Source organism: Monodon monoceros, unplaced genomic scaffold, assembly GCF_005190385.1.
Source record: "Monodon monoceros isolate NGI ecotype Baffin Bay Population unplaced genomic scaffold, NGI_Narwhal_1 Super_Scaffold_21, whole genome shotgun sequence".
NCBI lineage: Eukaryota > Metazoa > Chordata > Mammalia > Artiodactyla > Monodontidae > Monodon > Monodon monoceros.
In genome coordinates, this window is record NW_021703778.1 from 91,017,730 (window position 1) to 91,041,289 (window position 23,560).

A 23,560-nucleotide genomic window follows, 5' to 3' on the forward strand; every position below is an offset into this window, starting at 1 on the left:
AACTTTACCTGCTTCTGATTTAAGAGTTTTACTGGCAGAGAAAAAAAAAAACCTGTGAGGAGACCCACTCCCTTTGCCACATAGCTCAGGCATATTTTTCCCCAACATTATTCAGACAGTGAGAGAAGTCAGGTCTCTCCAGTTTTAGTTCTCTTATAGACATAAGATTGGCCAATAGCAGTTAGTCCTGAGTCAACCCCAAGGCACTATGATGTCAAAGGTACTTCATACCTACACCCCCAAACCAAAGAATTCACAAAGAGATTAATATACTCTAGAAGGAATAAACATTTCAGATCAGCTTGTGACTACTGACCTGTCTCGTGTTTACACCATAAGAAAAGCTGATATAATAGCTGTTTTCCTGGAAGCCTTTTCCTGGCAGTCACAACAGAAGAGGCCTGTGAAGAACCTCAGGGAGCAGTCCTCTCCATTAGGCTGCAGCACTTAAGGTTTATCACAGGAAAAAACCCAACGATTCAGTCCTTGGCATCTCCTACTCCATCCGCATTGATGGCAAACATAGCTTCAGCTTCAGGAAGACAAGGAGAGTCATAGATTTTGCAGATTCTGGTTTCCCCTCTTCCTTTTCTCAGGTACAGTCTGGGACAAAGACACAGACCAAAGCACCAAAGTTATTATAATTAAAAAATTCTATTCCTGGGCTTCCCTGGTGGCGCAGTGGTTGAGAATCTGCCTGCTAACGCAGGGGACACGGGTTCGAGCCCTGGTCTGGGAAGATCCCACATGCCGCGGAGGAACTAGGCCCGTGAGCCACAACTACTGAGCCTGCGCCTCTGGAGCCTGTGCTCCACAACAAGAGAGGCCACAACAGTGAGAGGCCCGCGCACCGCGATGAGGAGTGGCCACCGCTTGCCGCAACTAGAGAAAGCCCTTGCACAGAAACGAAGACCCAACACAGCCAAAAATAAAAATAAATAAAAGAAGGCTCAACATTAAAAAAAAAAAATTATATTCCTGACTACTTATAGTAGATCTAAAAATTTTTTAGACATATATACTTCCTAGAAGGACTTTGGGGATCTTTCTGTATTCCTTAGGGCAGGGGTCCCCAACCCCCGGGCCGTGGACCAGTACTGGTCCGCAGCCTGTTAGGAACTGGGCCGCACAGCAGGAGGTGAGCAGAGGGTGAGTGAGCGAACCTTCATCTGCCGCTCCCCATCGCTTGCATTACCGCCTGAACCATCCATCCTGGCCACCCCCCCACTACCCCCGCCCCGTGGAAAAATCGTCTTCCACAGAACTGGTCCCTGGTGCCAAAAAGGTTGGGGACCACTGCCTTAGGGCACTTGCAATCCAGAGGAATGCATTTCTGCTCACCCCCTGCCCCACAGTGGATTTCCCATATTGAAACCTTTTAAAAAATAATGAGACACATCAATTGCTCACATTTATTCTTCCACATACGAGAGCTTTTAATTCCTTTATGAACTAAAAGCAAACACCTGTTCTAACCAGAGCATGACAATTAGGTTAAGCAAGGGCTCCCGTGTCTAATTACACAACAGCAGCGGTTAACAAGGTTCAAATGGAAATGTTATCTTCATGTCTATTGCACAGTTAATATGACATTCCATGATGAAGCCATCTCTCCCATCACTTTACCTTGTTGTTGAGGCATGAGCAATGATATTTCCTCCAATAGGTTTTTTAGGATCTGCAGCAAACATGGCTGCTCCATCCACTTGGGCTACCACCTGGTTGGTGATTACCACTGCTACACCAAACTGACAGGGAAAGGATAAATGTCATTTTTTTGTGGTCAGACATTCCAACAGACTTACTGCTTATCCCCCATAAAGCAATGAATGATTGAAGTCTCTATATCTAACTGATATCTTGATGATACCAGGCCCTGGTATCCTGGTCTCCCAGCAAGGCTACTAGAATTCATGGCCCCTGAAAGTAGGCATTCTCTGTCCCTACCCCACAACTTACCTCATCAGCAAGTCGCAGAAGCATCCGCAGAAACCTGGCCAAGTGCATCTGCCTGGCGGAAAGCTCACCTCGACCCGAATAGTCTGTTCTGTAGAGGGCGGTGGCACTGTCTACAATTAGCAGTGCATACCTACAGGGAACACGGATTCTCTGAAGCCTGTTTCTAGCCCATGTCAGATTCTGCTCTTTCCCATTACCCTGAAATTTTATAGTTATATATTATTTATTTATACAGCATCCATTTCTGAATAACCCTATAACAAAGTAAAAAATTCCAACAAGTTCAGGTGGATTATAGCTTCATATTTTAAAAGCGACTTGACCTAAACGACAAAGCAAGAGTGGCAAAATAGGAACTAAAACTTAAATCTCCCCATATCTAATTCAAGCTACTATCAAATTGGCCACATGTACAAGATTCAGGGTAAGGGCTCTGGGAACATACTCGGTATCTTCTATTGCCCACATACCTGGACTCTACCATCATGGCAGACGCTTGATAAAGGAGCTGGGTCTGGTGGTCTGTGTTGAACCCTCGAGCATATGCTACATTATCCAGGACGTCACTGCCAGAGAGGCCATATCTAGAAGAAAGAACATTTTGAGGCTGCACACAGAACTAAGGCAGATGAGAAATTCATCTCTAACAACGAAATTACCTGGATGGGTAGGTAAGAAATGATAGTAAGAAGGCTAAAGAATATAATTCCCTTTCTATTAGGAAGCCCAGGGAAACTATAAAGAGATGACAACAACTGCTTTAGAGTAGATCTACCTGGCAGGACTTCCGAATAAATCAAATTTATTTTTTGAGGACTCCTGAACTAGAATGAGAAATTTCCAAATATAAGGAAACAATGGTCTCCTGGAAAAACAAAGGGCAGCATGACAGAATTGGGACTGAAACAAAAACAACGAATCAATCAATTAAAAACATTACATAAACTGCTGTTGTATAGGAATAAAACCTTCTAAGCTCAAAAACCTTCTAAGGACTCAAAACTGTAAGAGGTTTAAGAGAAGTAAGTATATTTCATCTATTCTCCCCTTTTTTCTTGCTAGTAACTAGTTACAGTTATAGAATATGTGACATGTATCTAGTATGGTTAAATAAGTGATACCTTAATTCATCTTATACCTCAATAATGATTTTTCTTCCCTTTGCATTTAAAAATACTTACTATTTTCTTAGAACAATCTATATTTTCTCACCTTTGTAACTGCTACCTAAGACATGAATACTCAAGGTGGTCCAAGTAAGACAACTTCTCATTAAATGTATGCTAATGGGACCCCATTTCTTCAAAGGGAGTTTGATTTATCCATCTATCAAGACAACTAAATACCTGCACTTTTATAAAAGCTTCCCTGCACCTCTCAAATAGACATGATTCTCCCTCTTCTGCACTTACAGAAAACTTGATTTAGGCTTTTCTATGGCACTTGTGAGGAGCTACCTGCCATTCTTTTACTAGACAACAAATTCCCTGAGGGAAAAGACTAGGCCTTTCCAACTAGCACATTTTTTTTTATACCTAGTACATTCTGAATAAATGTTGCTGAATACAGCTTTTATCTATAACCCAAACCAAAAGAGAATTATATATCATCACTTTAACTCAAGTAATATTTTCATATTAATGTTACCTAAAATCATTATAGTCCAAAAGTATAATACTGACTCCCTTATGTAACAGTTCAAAAGATAATCTGTTTAAACAAAATCAGTGTGCTATAATTCCTTGAGAACCAAAAACTTCTATGCTTAAGATTTTATCAGTCTTTTAAAAGTAGTCTATTCTATGTAGATTCTGATCATTACAAAAGCATACACTGTGTCAAAACTATTTTTCTGAGACTTAGCTTTAGTAAATAGTTTTCCTCTCATTTTTCCTACCCAAAAGAATAGAAAAACAAAAGAATGTTCTAGCACTTGAAATAACACTGCAATAAGCTGAACCACAATATCAGGAGATCCCACTCTATCCAACTGGATTTTCCACATCTTATGATGAATTGATTCATCATATTAGGCACATGCAGTCTTTGCACTTTCCTGGACATTTCACCAGCTATTCTTCACCATTATCAACATGAATGGAAGTTTAGCTCTTGTATTAAGTGGATTGATGATGATGAATTTGTTGAGTCTGGACATGGAGATAAGAAAATGAAGTGAAGATAGAGTTTTACCTTGGGATCCTGACCAAATGGGAATAAGGAGATAAAATTTTCTTTATTTAAATCATAACTATAAGACAGAAAAAAAGACTGAAGAGGCCTAAGTCCTGTACTGCACAAGTCTTCTAGTCTTGCCTCAAGAAACACTGATGTAATCTACTATCAGGAACGGAGATTACCTTTTGCTGTCAGAATATGGAAGATTTACTAGAAAAACAAAGAGTCATCCTGGCTTTTCTCTCAACAGAGTTCACAAAGACGACTATGGGGATCTCTGTGCTTACATTCCTGATGCAGCACATAGAACTTTCAATTCCCACAACTTGGAAAAAGTTGGTTGGAAATAAGCAACTTCTCTTAGTGTTTCCAGAACTTCCTAAGGATAAGAATACTCTGTTAAAAAAATTAAATTCCGGGCTTCCCTGGTGGCACAGTGGTTGAGAGTCTGCCTGCTGATGCAGGGGACACGGGTTCATGCCCCTGTCCGGGAAGATCCCACACGCCACGGAGCGGCTGGGCTTGTGAGCCATGGCCGCTGAGCCTGCGCGTCCGGAGCCTGTGCTCCGCAACGGGAGAGGCCCGCGTACCACAAACACAAAAAAAAAATCCTAGGTCTAAACCAGACTTAATGAATCACAATGCTCAGGGAAGAGTTGTGATAATTTGCATATTTAACAAACACCTGGCACATGAAAAGATGCTCAATATCACTAATCACAAGGGAAATGCAAATTAAAACCACAATGAGCTATATTACCTCACACCTGCCAGAATGGCTATTTTCAAAAAGAAAACAAATAGGACTTCCCTGGTGGCCCAGTGGTTAAGAGTCTGCCTGCCAATGCAGGGGACACCAGTTCGAACCCTGGTCCGGGAAAACCCCACATGCTACAGAGCAACTAAGCCCGTGTGCCGCAACTACTGAGCCCACAAGCCACAACTGCTGAAGCCCGCGTACCTAGAACCCGTGCTCGGCAACAAGAGAAGCCACCGCAATGAGAAGCCCGTGCACCGCAGAGAAGAGTAGCCCCCCATGTGCCGCAACTAGAGAAAGCCCGCGTGCAGCAACGAAGACCCAATGCAGCCAAAAACAAAAAAACACCTGAAGTGATTTTTTTTTTTAATTTTTGGCTCGTGGCATGCAGGATCTTAGTTCCCCGACCAGGGATCGAACTCATGCCCCCTACGTGGAAGTCCTAACCACTGGACTGCCAGGGAATTCCTGCTACAGATTTTCTTTCTGGAAATTTCATATAAATGGAATCATATGTGGTCTTTTATGTCTAGCTTCTATCATTTAGCATGTTTTTTGAGGGTCATCCATGCTGTAATAAGTATCAGTACTTCATTCCTTTTAATTGTTGAATAGCGGTCTATTGTATGGATCAACCAGATTTTATTCGTTCATCAGTGGATGGACAATTGGGTTGTTTCCAGGTTTTGGCCACTATAACAATACTATAAACATCCACAAACAAGTCTCTGCGTGGACATGTTTTCATATCTCTTGGGTACATAACCAGAGTGAAATTGCTGGGCTATATGACAAATTTATGTTTAACTGCCACATTGTTCTTTTCCAAAGTGACTGCACAATTTTACATTCTCACCAGCAATGTATTAGGGTTCCAGTTTCTTCACATCCTCCCTGACACTTGTTACTTTTTCATTACAGCCATCCTAGTGGTGGTATCTCACTGTGGTTTTAATTTGCATTTCTTCTTGACTAATAATGTTGAGCATCTCTGCATGTGCTTATTGGCCATTTTACATCTGCTTTGGAGAAATGTCTATACAAGTCCTTTGCCCGTTTCTTTTCTTTTTTTTTGTGGTACACGGCCTCTCACTGTTGTGGCCTCTCCCACTGCGGAGCACAGGCTCCGGACGCGCAGGCTCAGCGGCCATGGCTCATGCGCCCAGCCGCTCCACGGCATGTGGGATCTTCCCAGACCGGGGCACGAACCCGTGTCCCCTGCATCGGCAGGCGGACTCTCAACCACTGCACCACCAGGGAAGCCCTGCCCATTTCTTAATTGGGGTGTCTTACTGCTGGGTTGTGAGAGTTCTTTATATATTCTTGATACTAGAACCTTATCAGATAATATGATTTGCTAATATTTTCTCACATTCTTTGGGTTGTCTTTTTATTTTCTTGATAGAGCTCTTTGAAGCACAGAAATTTCAATTTTTTTTTTTTTTTTTTTTTTGTGGTACACGGCCTCTCACTGTTGTGGCCTCTCCCACTGCGGAGCACAGGCTCCAGACGCGCAGGCTCAGCGGCCATGGGTCACGGGCCCAGCCGCTCCGCGGCATGTGGGATCTTCCCGGACCGGGGCACGAACCTGCGTCCCCTGCATCGGCAGGCGGACTCTCAACCACTGCGCCACCAGGGAAGCCCCTCAAATTTTGATTAAATGAAAACTGACTCTGTATTATTGTTTTTTTCTTTCATAGACTATGCTTTCTTGTGTTGTATCTAAGAAATCTCTGCCTACTTCAAGGTCACAAAGATTTTGTTTTTTTCCTAAAAGTTTTATAATTTTAGCTAAATATAGGAATATCATTCTTTAAATATATATATATATATACAGTAAACATACATAACATAAAATTTACCATTTAATCTTTTTAAAGTGTACAGTCCAATGGCAGGAAGCACATTCCCATTGTTGTGCAACCATCACTACCATCCATGTCCAGAATTTTTTCACCATCCCAAACTGAAACTCTGTACCCATTAAACAATAATCCCCCATTCTCCTCACTCCTGCCCCTAGCAACCACCATTCTACTTTCTGTCTTTATGAATTTGACTGCTCTAAGTACCTCATATAGGAGGAATCATACATTTGTCCTTTTGCAACTGGCTTATTTCACTCAGCATAATGTTTTCAAGGTTCATCCATGTTGTAGCATACTGTAAGCATTTCCTTACATTTTGAGAATAATTTTCCATTGTATGTATAGAGGACATTTAGTTTATCCATTCAACTGTTGATGGATACTTGGGTTGTTTCTACCTTTTGACTACTGTGAACAGGGCTGCCATGAATACTGGTGTGTAACTATCTGAGTCCCTGCTTTCAATTCTTTTGAGTATATACTCAGAAGTGGAATTCCTGAATCATATTGTAATTCTGTTTAATTTTCTGAGCAATCACCAGAATGGTATCCATTTTTAGTTAACTTTCATGTATAGTGTAAGGTAAGGTGGATATCCAACTACATTAGCACCATTTATTGAAAAGACTATTATTTCCTTCACTAAATTGTCTTTCACCTTTGTCAAAAATCAAGTGACTATAAGTGAAACAGTTTATTTCTTTTTTTCTTATAAATTTATTTATTTGGCTGTGTTGGGTCTTCATTGCTGAACAAGGGCTTTCTCTAGTTGCAGCGAGTGGGGGCTACTCTTCATTGTGGTGCGCTGGCTTCTCATTGCGGTGGCTTCTCTTGTTGCGGAGCACAGGTTATAGGTGCGTGGGCTTCAGTAGTTGTGGCACGCAGGCTCAGTAGTTGTGGCTCATGGGCTCTAGAGCGCAGGCTCAGTGGTTGTGGTGCATGGGCTTAGTTGCTCCATGGCACGTATCTTCCCGGACCAGGGATCGAAACTGTGTCCCCTGCATTGGCAGGTGGATTCTCAACCACTGCGCCACCAGGGAAGTCCCAAAACAGTTTATTTCTGAACTCTCAATTCTGTTCCATTGATCCATATGTCTCTCCTTATGGCAGCACCACACTGTCTTGATTACTGTTGTTTATAGTAAGTTTTAAAATTGGGAAGACTGAGACCTCCAATTCTGTTCTATTTTTTCCTCCCAAGAATGTTTTGGCTATTCTGGGTCCTTGACATTTCCATATTAATTTATAATCACCTTGTCAATTTCAGCAAAAATGTCTTGGTGAATTTCAATAGGCATTGTGTTGAATTTATAGATCAATTTGAAGGGAGGTGTTTTTTTTTTTCCTGCACCTCGGCTTGCAGAATCTCAGTTCCCCGACCAGGGACTGAACCTGGACCACGGCAGTGAAAGCCCAGAATCCTAACTACTAGGCAACCAGGGAACTCCCTTACCATTTTAATAATATTGCATCTTCCAATCCATGAATGTGGAATGTTTCTCTATGCAGATCTTCCATTTCTCTCAGCAATGTTAGTTTTCAGTGTACTAGTCCTTTTTTTTAAAAAAAAAAATATTTGTTTTGGCTATACCGGGTCTTAGTTGTGGCATGCAAGATCTAGTTCCCCGACCAGGGATCAAACCCAGGCCCCCTGCACTGGGAGCACGGGGTCTTACCCACTGGACCACCAGGGAAGTCCCTAGTGTACAAGTCTTGAACTTCTGGTTAAGTTTATTACTAAGTATTTTATTCTTTTTGACACTATTGTGAATGGAATTATTTTCTTAATTCTTGAATTGTTCATTTACAGTATACAGAAGTACAATGGATTTTTCATATTGAGATTGCATCCTGCAACAAACTAATTTAGTTCTAGCAGTTTTGTGTGTGTAGTTTCCTAAGGATTCTCTACATACAGTATCATATCATTGGTGAATAAAGATATTTTACATCTTCCATTCCAATCTGGATGCCTTTTATTTCATTTTCTTGCCTGACTGCACTGGCTAGGATCTACAGTACAATGTGGAACATAAGTAGTGAGAGTGGAGATCCTTGCCTTATTTCCAATCTTACAGAGAAAATATTCAGATTTTTACCATTAAAATGATGCTAGCTGTAGGTTTTTTGTAGATGCTCTTTATCAGGGCATCTGATAAATGTTCTATCCATTATTGAAAGTGAGGCATTAGGCCCCAGTGAACTTGAATTGTCTATTTCACCCTTCAATTATATCAATTTGTGTTTCACATACCTTGGGGCTCTATTAGGTCTCTATATGTTTACATTTGTTATATCTTCCCCATGAACTGACCTTTTAGTTCTAAAACGTTCCTCTTTGCCTCTACTGATTTTTTTTGTCTTAAAGTCTATTTTGTCTGATATTAGTACAACCACTCCAGCCCTCTTATGGTTACTGTCTGCATGCAATATCTTTTTTCCATCCTTTTAGTTTCAACCTATTTGTGTCTTTGAATCTAAGTGGTTCTCTGGAAGGCAGCATATAGTTGGATCTTGTTTTTTATCCAGTCTGACAGCAACTCATAGATTTTTGACTAAAGAAGCATGTTTTTCTCTAAGGAAGGTTATTCTTTTGAAACACACATACGACTTTGGGATACAGAGCAATAAGAGAGAAGAAGAGACACCCTTCAGCCAGACTAGCCCTGGCAATCACTACAGTGACATATGGAGCCATATTTCTCTCATCTGATCCAGTAACCTACCTCTCAGCCACTGCTAGCAGCCGTTCTGGCCTAAAGGTACCCTCGGTGTCAATGTACATGGCCTTTCCTTCACCTCCACCTCGGTCAATGGGAAGCTAGAGAGAAAAAGAACAGTGGAAATGACACTGTACTTCTAATATAACTGACCAACTTCCTCATGATGGGTCTAAAATTCCTCCCACCCCCAATAAAGCAAAAGGAAAAAACACTTTAAAGTGACAATCAGAGGTAGGGAGGAGGCATTCACTTCTGACAGAAATACAGTTAGTAGTAGATATGAGGCTCATTGTGTCCCATAAAACGTGAGGCTAGAGTCTAGCCAGAGTTGGAGTGCTTGGAAATACAGACCAAAGTAGGTGACAAAATTCTTAAAAAAAAACAAAAAAAAACTTCTAATTTTTTTTTTTTTAATTCTATGACTGTATACCAACACACGACCGATCAATTCTCTCAAGACAACAAACATTTGGAAGATCATTTACTTAGCTTTAATAAGTAAGAGACCCTGATCCAATACCCAATTAATTTTAGCATATGCAGACCACACTTACACTTCACTTTATTGAGCAGAGTTCATTCCTTAGGGTTGCTAAAGGAGACTGGAAATACCCCAGGGGCATCCCTAGCACATCTACAGTATGAGCAAGAAAGAATAAAAAGATGTTTCCTCCAATCGTACACACAGATGTTAAAAATGAACAAAAGCAGAAAAGGAAGAATACAAAGAGTTTTAAAAAAGGAAAGAAAATGGAGGAATGACATGAAAACTGTCTTATGAGCTCCTCAGGGAAATCTGTTTCAGGCTACCTATCCCACGCCAGACACCCTGAGTTCTACAGATTTTAAGTGAATGTTGCTAAAGTGTATTTTCCACCCTTGAAATCTACTTTGGAGCCTAATACACCTTTAAATTCTGAGGAAAATCCCTCAGGACAGTTTACATTAAGTGCCTGGTAGCACCAAAATTTTCTTTTCCTATTTCTGAGAAAATGTATTTTTTCAAAATTACAAAAGTACTACATGCTTGTATTAAAAATTCAAACAATATAGAAAAAAGTAAAAAACTGAAAGTTCTTCTTTATCACTCCCATCTCCCACAGGAGTCCTCTTCCAGATCACTTTCTACACATTTTCATACAAACACTTTTTATATGTGATTCTGCCACTTGCTATGTGAACCTGAGAATATTAATTCTCAGTTTCTACATTTTCTGTAAAATGTAGATAAAATCTCCCTATGGCACTGTTTTGAAGATTAGATAATTCATGTAAACTGTTTAGCACAGTGCCTGACATACAGAATGTACTTGGAAGACTTAAGATATCCTCCACCTCTTAGGGCACTGATTTTAGCATATACTCAATTACAGAAGGCTTTGTTAATTTGGAAAGGGGGAAATGATTACGCTATCATTATGCAGGTTGGCAGATAAATCTTTCAAATCTTAGGAATCCATGAAAGGAGCAAAGGATATGTATATAACAAAAGAGGGTCTTGATAGAGGAAATGTTTAAAACCACTGGCCAAGAGGACAGAAAGCAGAAGCTGCCTCAGTTTGGGGGGAGGAGAAAATCTTCACATTCAGGGGGCTAAGTCCCCAGGAATTAAGATGAATGAAATTCTCCCTTCTCTCACTTTCTTGTATCTTTAGTGCTAGCATGCCAGGGAGTTCTTTTCCAGCTAAATAGACCTCCTTGGGAGAAGGGAGGCCATGAGTGGCTGGCATGGCATTGGTAGGTCGACTGACAGCAGAGAAGTGGACATGGTCCCAGGGTATTGCTGGGCCAGTCACAAGGGGATGGACTATATGCTCTGCACCCCACTGCATTTTGTCTCCTCCACCTCACCCTTCCAGTGCCACTTCAGCCATCTTGTGTTACTGGGCTGGGACACCACCAAAGTAGCTATTTTTAATACCTGCTTAGTACCATAATTGAACTCTTCTTCCTATTTTGTAGTGATGCAAGTTGTTTTGAACTTTCACCATTTTATAATGCTATGGTGTAGATTCTTTACACATTTATTCTTGACTATATGTGAAAAGTTCTGTAAGACACATTTTCTGTCAAGGGCATGTGCATTTAAAATTGGTACTTATGTTAAACTGTCTTCTCAGAATTTTAAAATTATTCTAGAACTTTGAACAAGCATGGGCTATTCATTTTTGTAACCTAAGTATGGCTCCCAACTTTACAGAACTTCACTATTAGACAGAGATCTAATATATAGTGGGGTTTCGCTTCATTAAGTTGAGAAAACCTGAAAAAATGTGAGGTGATAATGTTTAGATTTAAATAGTAATCTAACACCCTCCCTATACCTCTGGTTCCAGCTCTTAGGCTGGTGACATGTAATCCTTTCTATTATTAATGAATTAGAATTGTTTTTCTCTGAAAAAAATATCAAAGATCCATAGTTATTCAGCCAACTGTGAATGTTCAGTTATTTTTATAGAGAGGATATATTTATTTTAGAATTTTCCTTCAGTTTATTAATAGGCATTATCTGACAACTTAATAAACATTTCCAATATAGGAGTCTGTTTGTACAACTTAAGAGCATCAGTGTGATAGGCTGAGTTGCCATGGCAACTATATTGTGTAATGTACTTGAAATATTTATTCCACATGAATCCCTGTCAAAACAACATGGGGTGGGGGGGCTTCCCTGGTGGTGCAGTGGTTAAGAATCCACCTGCCAATGCAGGGGACACGGGTTCAAGCCCTGGTCCGGGAAGATCCCACATGCCGCGGAGCAACTAAGCCCATGCGCCACAACTACTGAGCCTGCGCTCTAGAGCCCGCGAGCCACAACTACTGAAGCCTGCACCTAGAGCCCGTGCTCCACAACAAGAGAAGCCACCACAGTGAGAAGCCCGCGCACTGCAACGAAGAGTAGCCCCCGCTCAACACAACTAGAGAAAGCTTGCACGCAGCAACGAAGACCTAATGCAGCCAAAAATAAAATAAATATAACAATTAAAAAAAAATAAGATTAAAAAAAACTCAAAACAACATGGGGAAATCACTTCTATTTAAAAAGGTCACATATCATGTCAAATGACCCATGTCTGGGTGATATTTTAAACACTCCTATTTCCCTTTAGCTAACAATTTTCTAATGGTGCTTTGGGCAATAAGCTATAGCTTCTACAGCTTACTATACCACTCTTCCTCTTCTCATTGCTTGCCCTCTTATCCTAAAAGTTCTCCTATCCCCCTAACTCTTTTTCTACTAGGAGTTATGTATGAGATGGAGCCAACATGGCTTAGGTCTACTTGATACTGGAATCCTAACGTGGCTGTCATATGGTGACATTTTAGTTGCAATGAAAAGATCAGTAGAGCAACTGAGGAGAGAAACACAATTAAGATGACAAGTGAGAAAGGAAAATGATGAGAAAAACAGAAGACCATGAAGTTGGGCCTCTAGCTATTAGATAAACTTTTATTCATGAAGAAGCAAAATATTTTCCTATCTCAAGAAATGGCGGGACTTCCCTAGTGGTCCAGTGGGTAAGACTCCGCACTCCCAATGCAAGGAGCCCAGCTTTGATCCCTGGTCAGGGAACTAGATCCTGCATGCATGCTGCAGCTACGACCTGGTGCAGCCTAAATACATAAATAAATAAATATTGAAAGAAAGAAATGGCATTCACCACTTCAAGACAGAAGTACTGACTGATGGACATATCTGTAACATGAAAAAATGAGGAGACAGATTTTCTTGGGTAACTTCAGAAAATCAGTCTCATAATATTAGCCTCTGCACATATATGTGTTTCACTAAAATGTGAACCCTACCCAAGACACAGGATCCCAACAAAACCCATATTTTTTTTTTATGGCACATACCATCTTTAACTATAGCACTGCATTACAATGATGTAATAAACATTTTTTGTAAAGTGCTATTTGAATACAGAATAAATTATGAAGGATAGTTCATAACTTGTTTTATAAGGGAAAAAAACACAAAAGAGAACAATTTATATTTGATGTTTAAATTTATAAATGAGTTCCAACAATGACTGTTATTTTGTTGAGATGATAAGAATTCACACTGAATGGAAAGATACTAGGAAGCCCCCTCTGTCATAATGATAAAAGGAGGCAGAGGGCTTCCCTGATGGCGCAGAGGTTGGGAGTCCGCCTGCCGATGCAGGGGACACGGGTTCATGCCCCGGTCCGGGAAGATCCCACATGCCGCGGAGCGGCTGCGCCCGTGAGCCATGGCCGCTGAGCCTGCGCGTCCGGAGCCTGTGCTCCGCAAGGGGAGAGGTCACAACAGTGAGAGGCCCGCATACCACAAAAAAAAAAAAAAAACAACCAAAAAAAAAAAATACCTAAAAGGAGGCAGATTTCCTTTCAGTTATTCTCCAACTCCATCAGTAAGTTTGCCCATGGGAGAAGTGAGTATAATCTATCTAGATTCAAATACAGATAGTCCCCAACTTAACTATGGCTCGACTTACAATCTTTCAACTTTACCATGGTGCAACAGTGATACAAATTCAGTAGAAACCATACTTCAAAATTTAAATTTCCATCTTTTCCCAGGCTAGCAATATGCCGTACAATACTTTCATGATGCTGGGCAGCAGCAGTGTGCCGTGCTCCCAGTCAGCTGCCTGAGCCAAAGGGTAAACAGCTGGTACGCTTACAACCATTCTGTTTTTCACTTTCAGTGTAGTATTCAATAAACTACATATAAGATATTCAATACTTTATAAAAAAGTAGGCTTTGTATTAGATGATTTTGCCTAACTGTAGGCTTATGTAAGTGCTCTGAGCATGTTTAAGGTAGGGTGGGCTAAGTTACAATGTTCAGTAGGTTAGGTGTATTAAATGCATTTGTGACCTATGACTTTCAATTTACGATGGGTTTATCAGGATGTTACCTCATCGTATATCAAGGAAGATCTGTAATGCCATTTTGTTCAAAACACCTCAAACCCACCATCTCTAACTTTGAACTCATCTTTCCATACAACTGTCTCTGTCTCCAAAATCCTTTTTAGAGTTTACCAAAGTAATACATTGTTGGGCTGAGGAGTATTTTTTATTGTCATTTGTAGCAATATGGATGGACCTGGAGATTATCATACTAAGTGAAATAAGTCAGAAAGAGAAAGACATACCATATGATATCACTTACATGTGGAACCTAAAATATGACACAAATGAACCTATCTATGAAACAGAAATAGACTCAAAGACATAGAGAACCAACTTCTGGTTGCTGGAGGTGGGGGGCGATGGAGGGGTGCGGGGGGGGAGATGGATTGGGAGTTTAGGATTAGCAGATGCAAACTATTATATATAGAATGGATAAACAACAAGGTCCTATTGTATAGCACAGGGAACTACATTCAGTACCCTGTGATAGGGACTTCCCTGGTGGCCCAGTGGTAAAGAATCCACCTTCCAATGAAGGGGACATGGGTTCGATCCCTGGTCAGGGAACTAAGATCCCACATGCCATGGGGCAACTAAGCCCGCCTGCCACAACTACTGAGCTGGCGTGCCTCAATGAGAGAGCCCATGTGCCACAAACTACAGAACCCATGTGCGCCCTGGAGCCCGCGCGCCGAAACGAAAGATCCTGCATGCCTCAATGAAGAGATCCCGTGTGCCGCAACTAAGACCCGACACAGCCAAAAAGAAAAATAGAAAAAGAAAATAAAAATTAATAATAAATAAATAAATATTTAAAAAAAGAATACCCTGTGATAAACCATAATGGAAAAGAATATGAAAAAGAATGTATATATTAGTATAACTGAATCACTTTGCTATACAGCAGAAATTAACAAAACATTGTAAATCAAATATACTTCATAAAATCAATTTTTAAAAAAAGGTAGGTGGGTTTTGTAGTTTTGATGTGAAGAACAGGTTAGGTCATTTGGCTAAGAGTGAGGGTTGAAGAGAAGCATGAAGGTTTGAGAAGAAAGGACAAAGTATGAGATAACTGTCCTACTGAGTGGGAAAAAGTCTGCCTGAATTCAACCTTTTTCAGAGGAGAAATTCAGTAGGTCTGCCGAGCAGTATCAAATGTTAACTTAAAGTCTGTCATCTTGAATTTAAAGTGATGCCAATCACCTTTATGTTAGGATTTTTCTCCAGTATGATCAGCTACTTGGGAACAGGCACTGAAAAGACAGATAGGGTTTATCTAGGAATGGCATCTCTTCAGATGGGGGATGTAAATCTGAGGGTATCTGTAAAGGAATGACTTTAATGAAGAATCATTTAATGATGAATCATACAATATAAACTAGTGAAGAGGGCAGGTGAAGCCAGGGGAGGCCTGGTGGTTGGTAAGAAAGTATGTGAAATTAATAATCTGAAAGTTTCTACGCTGTGGAAGTTTTGCAGTAGCAGTCTATCTTCTAACTAGCTATAGTATTCTTTTTTTTTTCTTTTTTGGCCGAGCCACGTGGCATGCAGGATCTTAGTTCCCCAACCAGGAATCGAACCTTGCAGTGGAAGCACAGAGTCTTAACCACTGGATGGCCCGGGAAGTTCCCCTAGCTATAGCATTCCTGAAAACAGTGAAAGTGCATTTTTTGCCCATGCTAACAGATGCTTGCTAATAACAGGAATCAACACATTCTTGCTGATCTGATTAGTTAGAGCCCCAACAGCTCACCTGGCATGTTACAGCCAACGTATGACAGATCTGGGTCTTCCCAGTTCGGAATTCTCCAAACATCTCTGTGATGGATCCAGTCTCAATTCCTCCTAATAGAAGAGCAATAAGAAACACCTCTTAGCACAATACAAATATTTAGAAACAATAATCATAGAAATGTCCTAGGGGGACTTCCCTGGTGGTGCAATGGTCAAGAATCCACCTGCCAGTGCAGGGGACATGGGTTTGATCCCTGGTCTGGGAAGATCCCACACACTGCAGAGCAACTAAGCCCGTGCACCACAACTACTAAACCTGCACTCTAGAGCCCACAAGCCACAACTACTGAGCCTGCGTGCCACAACTACTGAAGCCCGTGTGCCTAGAGCGGATACTCTGCAACGAGAAGCCACCACAATGAGAAGCCCACGTACTGCAATGAAGAGTAGCCCCCACTCACCGCAACTAGAGAAAGCCCACACGCAGCAATGAAGACCCAATGTGGCCAAAAATAAATAAACTTATATTTATAAAAAAAAGAAATGTTCTAGAAGCTCATCAGAAAGATGTTTACATAATTTAGAACCCCAATTTTCAACAAGCAGTAATTTTAAAAATACTTTTTATTTTGGAATAATTCTAGATTCATAGAAAATTTCAAAGAAATGTACAGAGAGGGCCTGTGAATTCTTCACCCAGCCTCCCTCATTGTTAACGTTTTACATAACTATAATACAGTATCAATATCAGAAAACTGACATGGATACAATCCACAGAGCTTATTCAGATTTCTCCAGGTATATATGCACTCATTTGTGTGTGTGTAGTTCTATGCAATTTTATCACATCTGTAGCTTCATTTCACTATCACCACAAATCAATATACAGAACTATGCCATCACAAGTCAATAAGCAGTCATTTCAAAAAATAAATTATAAATAATATCTAATGTTTACCAAATGTCTCTTGTGTATCTGGCATTGTGCTATGTATTTATATATATATATCAATTCATTTAATTCCAATAACTTATAAGGTAGGAAGTCTTTTTTTTTAAAATAAATTTATTTATTTATGGCTGTATTGGGTCTTCGTTGCTACGCGCAGGCTTTCTCTAGTTGTGGTGAGCGGGAGCTACTCTTCGTTGTGGCGCACAGGCTTCTCATTGCAGTGGCTTCTCTTGTTGTGGAGCACGGGATCTAGGCATGTGGGCTCAGTAGTTGTGGCTCGTGGGCTCTAGAGCACAGGCTCAGTAGTTGTGGCCCATGGGCTTAGTTGCTCCGCGGCATGTGGGATCTTCCTGGACCAGGGTTTGAACCCATGTCCACTGCATTGGCAGGCGGATTCTTAACCACTGCGCCACCAGGGAAGTCCCGGTAGGAAGTCTTTTTGTCCTCATTATGAACATAAGAAAACCGAGGCGTAGACCACAATAAGTAGTCTGCACCATGTAATACAGCCAGTAAATGCTGAGGGGGGAACAGGAGAGAAAGCAAATGCTCAAATTTGAGTGTGATTCCTGAACCCATGCTATTTTGTGCCCTAAAAAAAAAGGAAACTTGAATGATCGAATATTTGGGGAAGCAACAAGGACCAAATCTAACTCTGCAAAAATTAAAACAGCAGTCCTTTCAAAAGTTCAAAACCTTTACAGCTTTCCATAAAGTCCTGAAGATTAGTGTGCACTACAATGTATTGATCCTACAAAGTAGTATTCAAGCGTGGAGTGTTTTAACCAGTCATCAGATTTTCTACCTTGTGGTAGATAAAAGGTTATAATTATTCTTTAGGCAGAGGGAGCTTACTCTCAGAATGCAATATTAAATGGAGATTAAATTATTTAATTGGCAGATAATTTTAGTAATTTTTAAGTCAAGTACCACCCTCCAGCAGTCTTCCTTCTTCAATGTGAATACTTCTCTTTATTTCTTAATTCTATCTAACACATAAACCCGACCCAAATATTTTATTTAGTTATATTCTATAACCTGGATGCTTTGCTAACCGCAGTTCACAGCACAGGATAAGGGATTACTATACCTTGAAGTAGTTTGTCAAGCTCTTTGGAGCCGGTAGTAATCTGTATGATCTCAGACCGCCTTTGGTGGAACTCAGTTGCAGTGGTGAAACCCATTGGAACTAATTTAGCTGCCTCAGTCTGGGGAAAAATAAGAAATGCCAAATCGATGAAATACGCTTAGTAAAAACCAGGCATACAGTGGGAAGAGATAACATCTAACAAAATTTCCAGAATGATCTCTCTTTAAAAAGTTATCAGGCTTCTCTGGTGGTGCAGTGGTTAAGGATCCGCCTGCCAATGCAGGGGACACGGGTTCAAGTGCTGACCTGGGAAGATCCCACATGCTGTGGAGCAACTAAGCCTGTGCGCCACAACTACTGAGCCTGCGCTCTAGAGCCCGCGAGCCACAACTACTGAGCCTACGAGCCACAACTGCTGAAGCCCGGGCGACTAGAGCCCATGCTCCACAACAAGAGAAGCCACTGCAATGAGAAGCCCACACACTGCAATGAAGAGTAGCCCCCGCTTGTCGCAACTAGAGGAGGGCTGTGCACAGCATGAAGACCCAATGCAGCCAAAAATAAATAAATAAATTTATAAAAAATAATAAATAAATGCATTCACAAATACATGGAAATTAAACATTACATTCCTAAATAACCAATGAATCAAAGAAATCACAAGGGAATTTAGTAAATTCATTGAGATGAATGAAAATGAAAACAAAACATACCAAAACGTATGGGATGCAGCAAAAGCAGTGCTTAAAGGGAGATTTATAGCTGTAAATGCCTATATTAGAGAGCTCTTAAATCAATAACGTAACCTTCCCACCTTAAGTTACTGAAGAAAGAGCAAACTAAACATAAAGCAAGAAGGAAGAAGATAAAATTTGAGTAGAAACTAGTAAAATAGAGAATAGAAATACAATAGAGAAAAATCATCAAAACCTGAAGTTGGTTCCTTGAAAAAATAAGCAAAATTGATTTAAAAAGACTCAAATCACTAAAATCAGAAATGAAAGAGGGGACATTACTACCAACATTACAAAAATAAATATATGCCAACAGATAACTTATAAGAAATACAGAAATCCCTAGAAAGACACAAACTATCAGAACTCACTGAAGTAGAAAAAGAATCCAAGTCCAGGCCCCAAATGATTAGCTGAGCTTGAATCTAAATTCAGTAAAATAAACTGTTTGAGTTGGAAGGAAGGAAGGGAGGGAGGGAGGGAGGGAGGGAGGGAGGGAGGGAGGGAGGAGAAAATCTGGATAGATCTATAGCAAGTTGAGATTAAACTTGTAATTTAAAAACTTTCCACAAAGGGAGAAAACCAATAAATAGCTGAATCGTGGGTTTGCATTATTCTCTAAACTTCTCTATATGCTTAATACTTCATTTGAAAACTCCTTACAATGTTTATATTATAGTTATTGCAGAACTAAATGGTGTGCTAGAAATACAATTCTTTCACTATGCTTCCAATGTTAACAGCCGATGTCTCTCAAAGGTTTCTGTCAAATTCAAATGAATTCTTTTTTATATGCCGCTAGTTTCAAAATCATGCTCCATTTTACCTTGATTTTATATCTGAGGAATGTCTTTCTCTAGTATTCTCTGACTTTATCATTTCTCAAATTTTCCAACCTCTCAATCTTACTATGTATTCTGCTAATCCTTTTCCCCCCGAAGGTATCCTTTTCTTCTGCAAATGGGGCTATCTGCTCTCCAGGCTATCTACTGTCCTGGGCTTTCCTTCACTGACTATTTGAGTTGGAGTCTCTCCAACCTAGATCCTATGTTTCCTGCCCTCATTTTAGTAAAGTATATCCTCAAGTAACTTCCTAAGAAAGAATAGGATGAGAGAAAAATGTTCTGAATTCTTGTATTTCTGAAAATGTTGTATTCTGCTCTAACACTGGGTGAATAATATTGCTACAAATAGAATTCTAGGTTTAAAATTATTTACCCTCAGAATTTTGAAGGCACTGCTCTACTAGCTTCTACCATCCAGATTTCTAATAAGAAATGTGCTGTCTTTTTGATTTTTGTTCCTTTAGAGGTCATTTTTCTCTGAAATCTTTCAGAATCTTCTCCTTATAATTGGTATACTGAAAATTTCACACTGAGGAGTCTAGGTGTGCGTCTTTGACACTCTGTGGGGCCTTAGACTTCTGCTTCCCTTTAGCTCTGGGAAATCTTGTATTATTTCTTTGAGAATTTTCTTTCCTTCTTTTTTCCTATAACTTTTACTAATCTTCAGGATGAATGAAAATTAGAAAATAAAAATACTAAAGAGAGGGGATAAGAACTATAAACCAATATTTAACTCTAGTTAATATATGCTAAAATATTTAGGGGGAAGTGTACTGACATCTACAACTGTCTTCAAAAAGCATAAAAAAAATCCCAGATGGACTGATGGCTGGATAGAGAGATAAATAAGTATATTAAAATGTTAATAGCAGTGTCTAGGTGGTGGATAAATATGTGTTCATTGTAACATTCTTTCAACTTCCCAGTAAGTTCAAAAATTTTAATCAAAAATGTGAAGGAAAAAAACCAAACTCATAGGAGATGTTTTCCCTTCTTGTCATTTTAAGCTCGACATTTTCTAGTCTATGAGCTCTTAAAGGAACAGATTATAACCAAAGTGAAATTTGAAGTAAAAACCATGCCAACTGCCTAATCTGGCAGAACTTGACTTCTATTATTTTGTTTATATAAGCTTGCTTTCATCTGTCTTAAATCTGTAGGAGTTTTCAATGTCTGACAAGGAGTTTTTTATGTCTGACAAGGCATAAGCAAAGGTCAGGATTTGTTCAGTCACAAAAACAGATGCCCAGAAATCAACAACATATAGACTTTAGGGACACCTACTGGCTTAATATCACAATCTTTCAAAGAGGCATTAGGTATTCAGAATTCTTACTTATTCAATTAAGTCACCACTTCAACAATTTATTTGAGCAATCCAATAAATGACAACTTCTTCATACTTCATGGATGGCAACATCTTTAAGGGTTTAAATTAAGAATTACTTATAATTTTTGAGCCCACTGAATTAATACTATAAAATAACAGTGCTTAAAAATTCAAAGCTCGGGGCTTCCCTGGTGGTGCAGTGGTTGAGAGTCCACCTGCCGATGCAGGAGACACGGGTTCGTGCCCCGGTCCGGGAAGATCCCACACGCCGCAGAGCGGCTGGGCCCGTGAGCCATGGCCGCTGAGCCTGCGCGTCCGGAGCCTGTGCTCCGCAGTGGGAGAGGCCACAGCAGTGAGAGGCCCGCGTACCGCAAAAAAAAAAAAAAAAAAAAAAGAAAAAATCAAAGCTCTTAGTATAATACACAATAAAACAGAATTTACTGGGTTGTATATATATTATTATATGATATTAAATAAATCTCAGATATTGTCCATCTGACTAGGTTATGTGGCAGAACTACATGTACTGAAGCTGTAGGATGCATTTTTTGAAGATTCTTTAGCGTTTGAAGATTATTTTTCATAGAAAATTTCTGTATAACAATAGTCAACACAAACTATAAATATATAATTTTATAAATTAAATACTTGCTTTGCACTACAGAAAACTCCAAGAGTAAAGATAAACTCTGTAACAACATACAAGCGTACTTCATTTTATTGTGCTTCACAGATACTGCGTTTTACAAATTGAAGGTTTGTGGCAACCCTGAGTTGAGCAAGTCTATATGCACCATTTTTCCAAAAGCATTTGCTCTCTTCATGTCTCTGTGTCACATTTTGGTAATTCTCACAGTATTTCAAACTTTTTCATTATTATTACATTTGTAATGGTGATCTGTGGTCAGTGGTCTTTGATGTTACTATAATTGTTTTGGGCTGCCAAAAACCACGCCTATATAAGACTGAACTTAATTGATAAATGTTTTGTGTGTTCTGACTGCTCCACCACTGGCAATTCCCCCATCTTCCCTCTCCTCAGGCCTCCCTATTCCTTGAGACACAACAATATTGAAATTAGGCCAATTAATAACCCTACAGTGGCCTCTAAGTGAAGTTAGAGGAGGAAAGGAGTGAAGTTGCACATCTCTCACTTTAAATAAAAAACTAGAAATGATTAAGCTTGATGAGGAAAGCATGTCGAAAGCTGAAATAGGCTGAAAGCGAGGCATCTTGTGCTAAACTGTTAGCCAAGTTGTGAATGCAAAGGAAGTTCTTGCAGGAAATTAAAAGTGCTACTCCAGTGAACACATGAATGGTAAGAAAGAGAAACAGCGTTACTGCTGACATGGAAAAAATTTTAGAGGTTTGGGTAGATGATCAAAGCAGACACAACATTCCCTTTAGCCAAAGCCTAATCCAGAGCAAGACCCTACTCTCTTCAACTCAGTGAAGGCTGAGGGAGGTGAGGAAGCCGCAGAAGAGAAGTGTGAAGCTAGCAGAGGTTGGTTCATAAGGTTTAAGGAAAGAAGCCATCTCCATAACATTCAAAAGCAAGGTGAAGCAGCAAGTGCTGATGTAGAAGCTGCAGCAAGTTATCCACAAGATCTAGCTAAGATAATGAATGAATCTGGCTACCCTAAACAACAGACTTTCAATGTAGACGAAATGGTCTTATATTGGAAGAAGCCATTGAGGACTTTCATAGCTACAGAAGAGAAGTCAATGCCTGGTTTCAAAGTTTCAATGGACCAGTTGACTCTCATTTTAGGGGCTAATGCCACTGGTGACTTTAAGTTGAAGCCAATGTTCATTTACCATTCTGAAAATCCTAGGGCCCTTAAGAATTATGCTAAATCTATTCTGCTTGTGCTCTATAAATGCAATGACAAAGTCTGGATGATGGCACATCGGTTTACAACATGGTTTACTGAATATCTTAAACCCACTTTGAGACCTACTGCTTAGAAAAAAGATTCCTTTCAAATTTTATTGCTCATTGACAATGTACCAGGTCACCCAAGAGCTCTGATGGAGATGTACAATGAGATTTAATTTTGTTTTCATGCCTGCTAACACAACATCCATTCTGCACCCTGTGGATCAAGGAGTAATTTCACCTTTCAAGTCTTACTATTTAAGAAATACACCTTGTAAGGCTATAGTAGCCATAGATAGTGACTCCTCTGATGGATCTGGGCAGTCAGCTGAAAACCTTTTGAAAAGGATTCACTATTCTAGATGCCATTATGAACATTCGTTAAAAAAAAAAAGTATATATATAAACAACAACATTCGTGGTTCATGGGAAAAGATCAAAATATCATTAAACAGAAGTCTCGAAGAAGTTGATTCTTACCCTCATGGTGACTCTAACAGGTTCAAGACTTCAACAGAGGAAGTAAATACAGATGTGGTGGGAAAAACAAGTGAGACAGGCTGGGACCTGGGACCCTTTGCTGCAGTGCTGCAATGCTTGCACCTG

The 23,560-nt window shown here is 39.9% G+C and overlaps 1 protein-coding gene across 1 annotated transcript in view; it reads right to left on the reverse strand.

Annotated features, from left to right (window-relative positions):
- Positions 1-102: 102 nt before the first annotated feature.
- RAD51 (RAD51 recombinase) overlaps positions 103-23,560 on the reverse strand; it is a 34,172-nt gene continuing 10,714 nt past the window's right edge. Inside the window, exons 4-10 of the mRNA XM_029239189.1 lie at positions 18,167-18,284; positions 16,144-16,235; positions 9,489-9,583; positions 2,430-2,543; positions 1,960-2,089; positions 1,627-1,748; positions 103-603 (exon numbers count right to left, since the gene is read on the reverse strand). Of these exons, the coding sequence (XP_029095022.1) occupies positions 480-603; positions 1,627-1,748; positions 1,960-2,089; positions 2,430-2,543; positions 9,489-9,583; positions 16,144-16,235; positions 18,167-18,284 (795 nt within the window). The 3' untranslated portion in view covers positions 103-479. The remainder of the gene's footprint in view (positions 604-1,626; positions 1,749-1,959; positions 2,090-2,429; positions 2,544-9,488; positions 9,584-16,143; positions 16,236-18,166; positions 18,285-23,560) is intronic.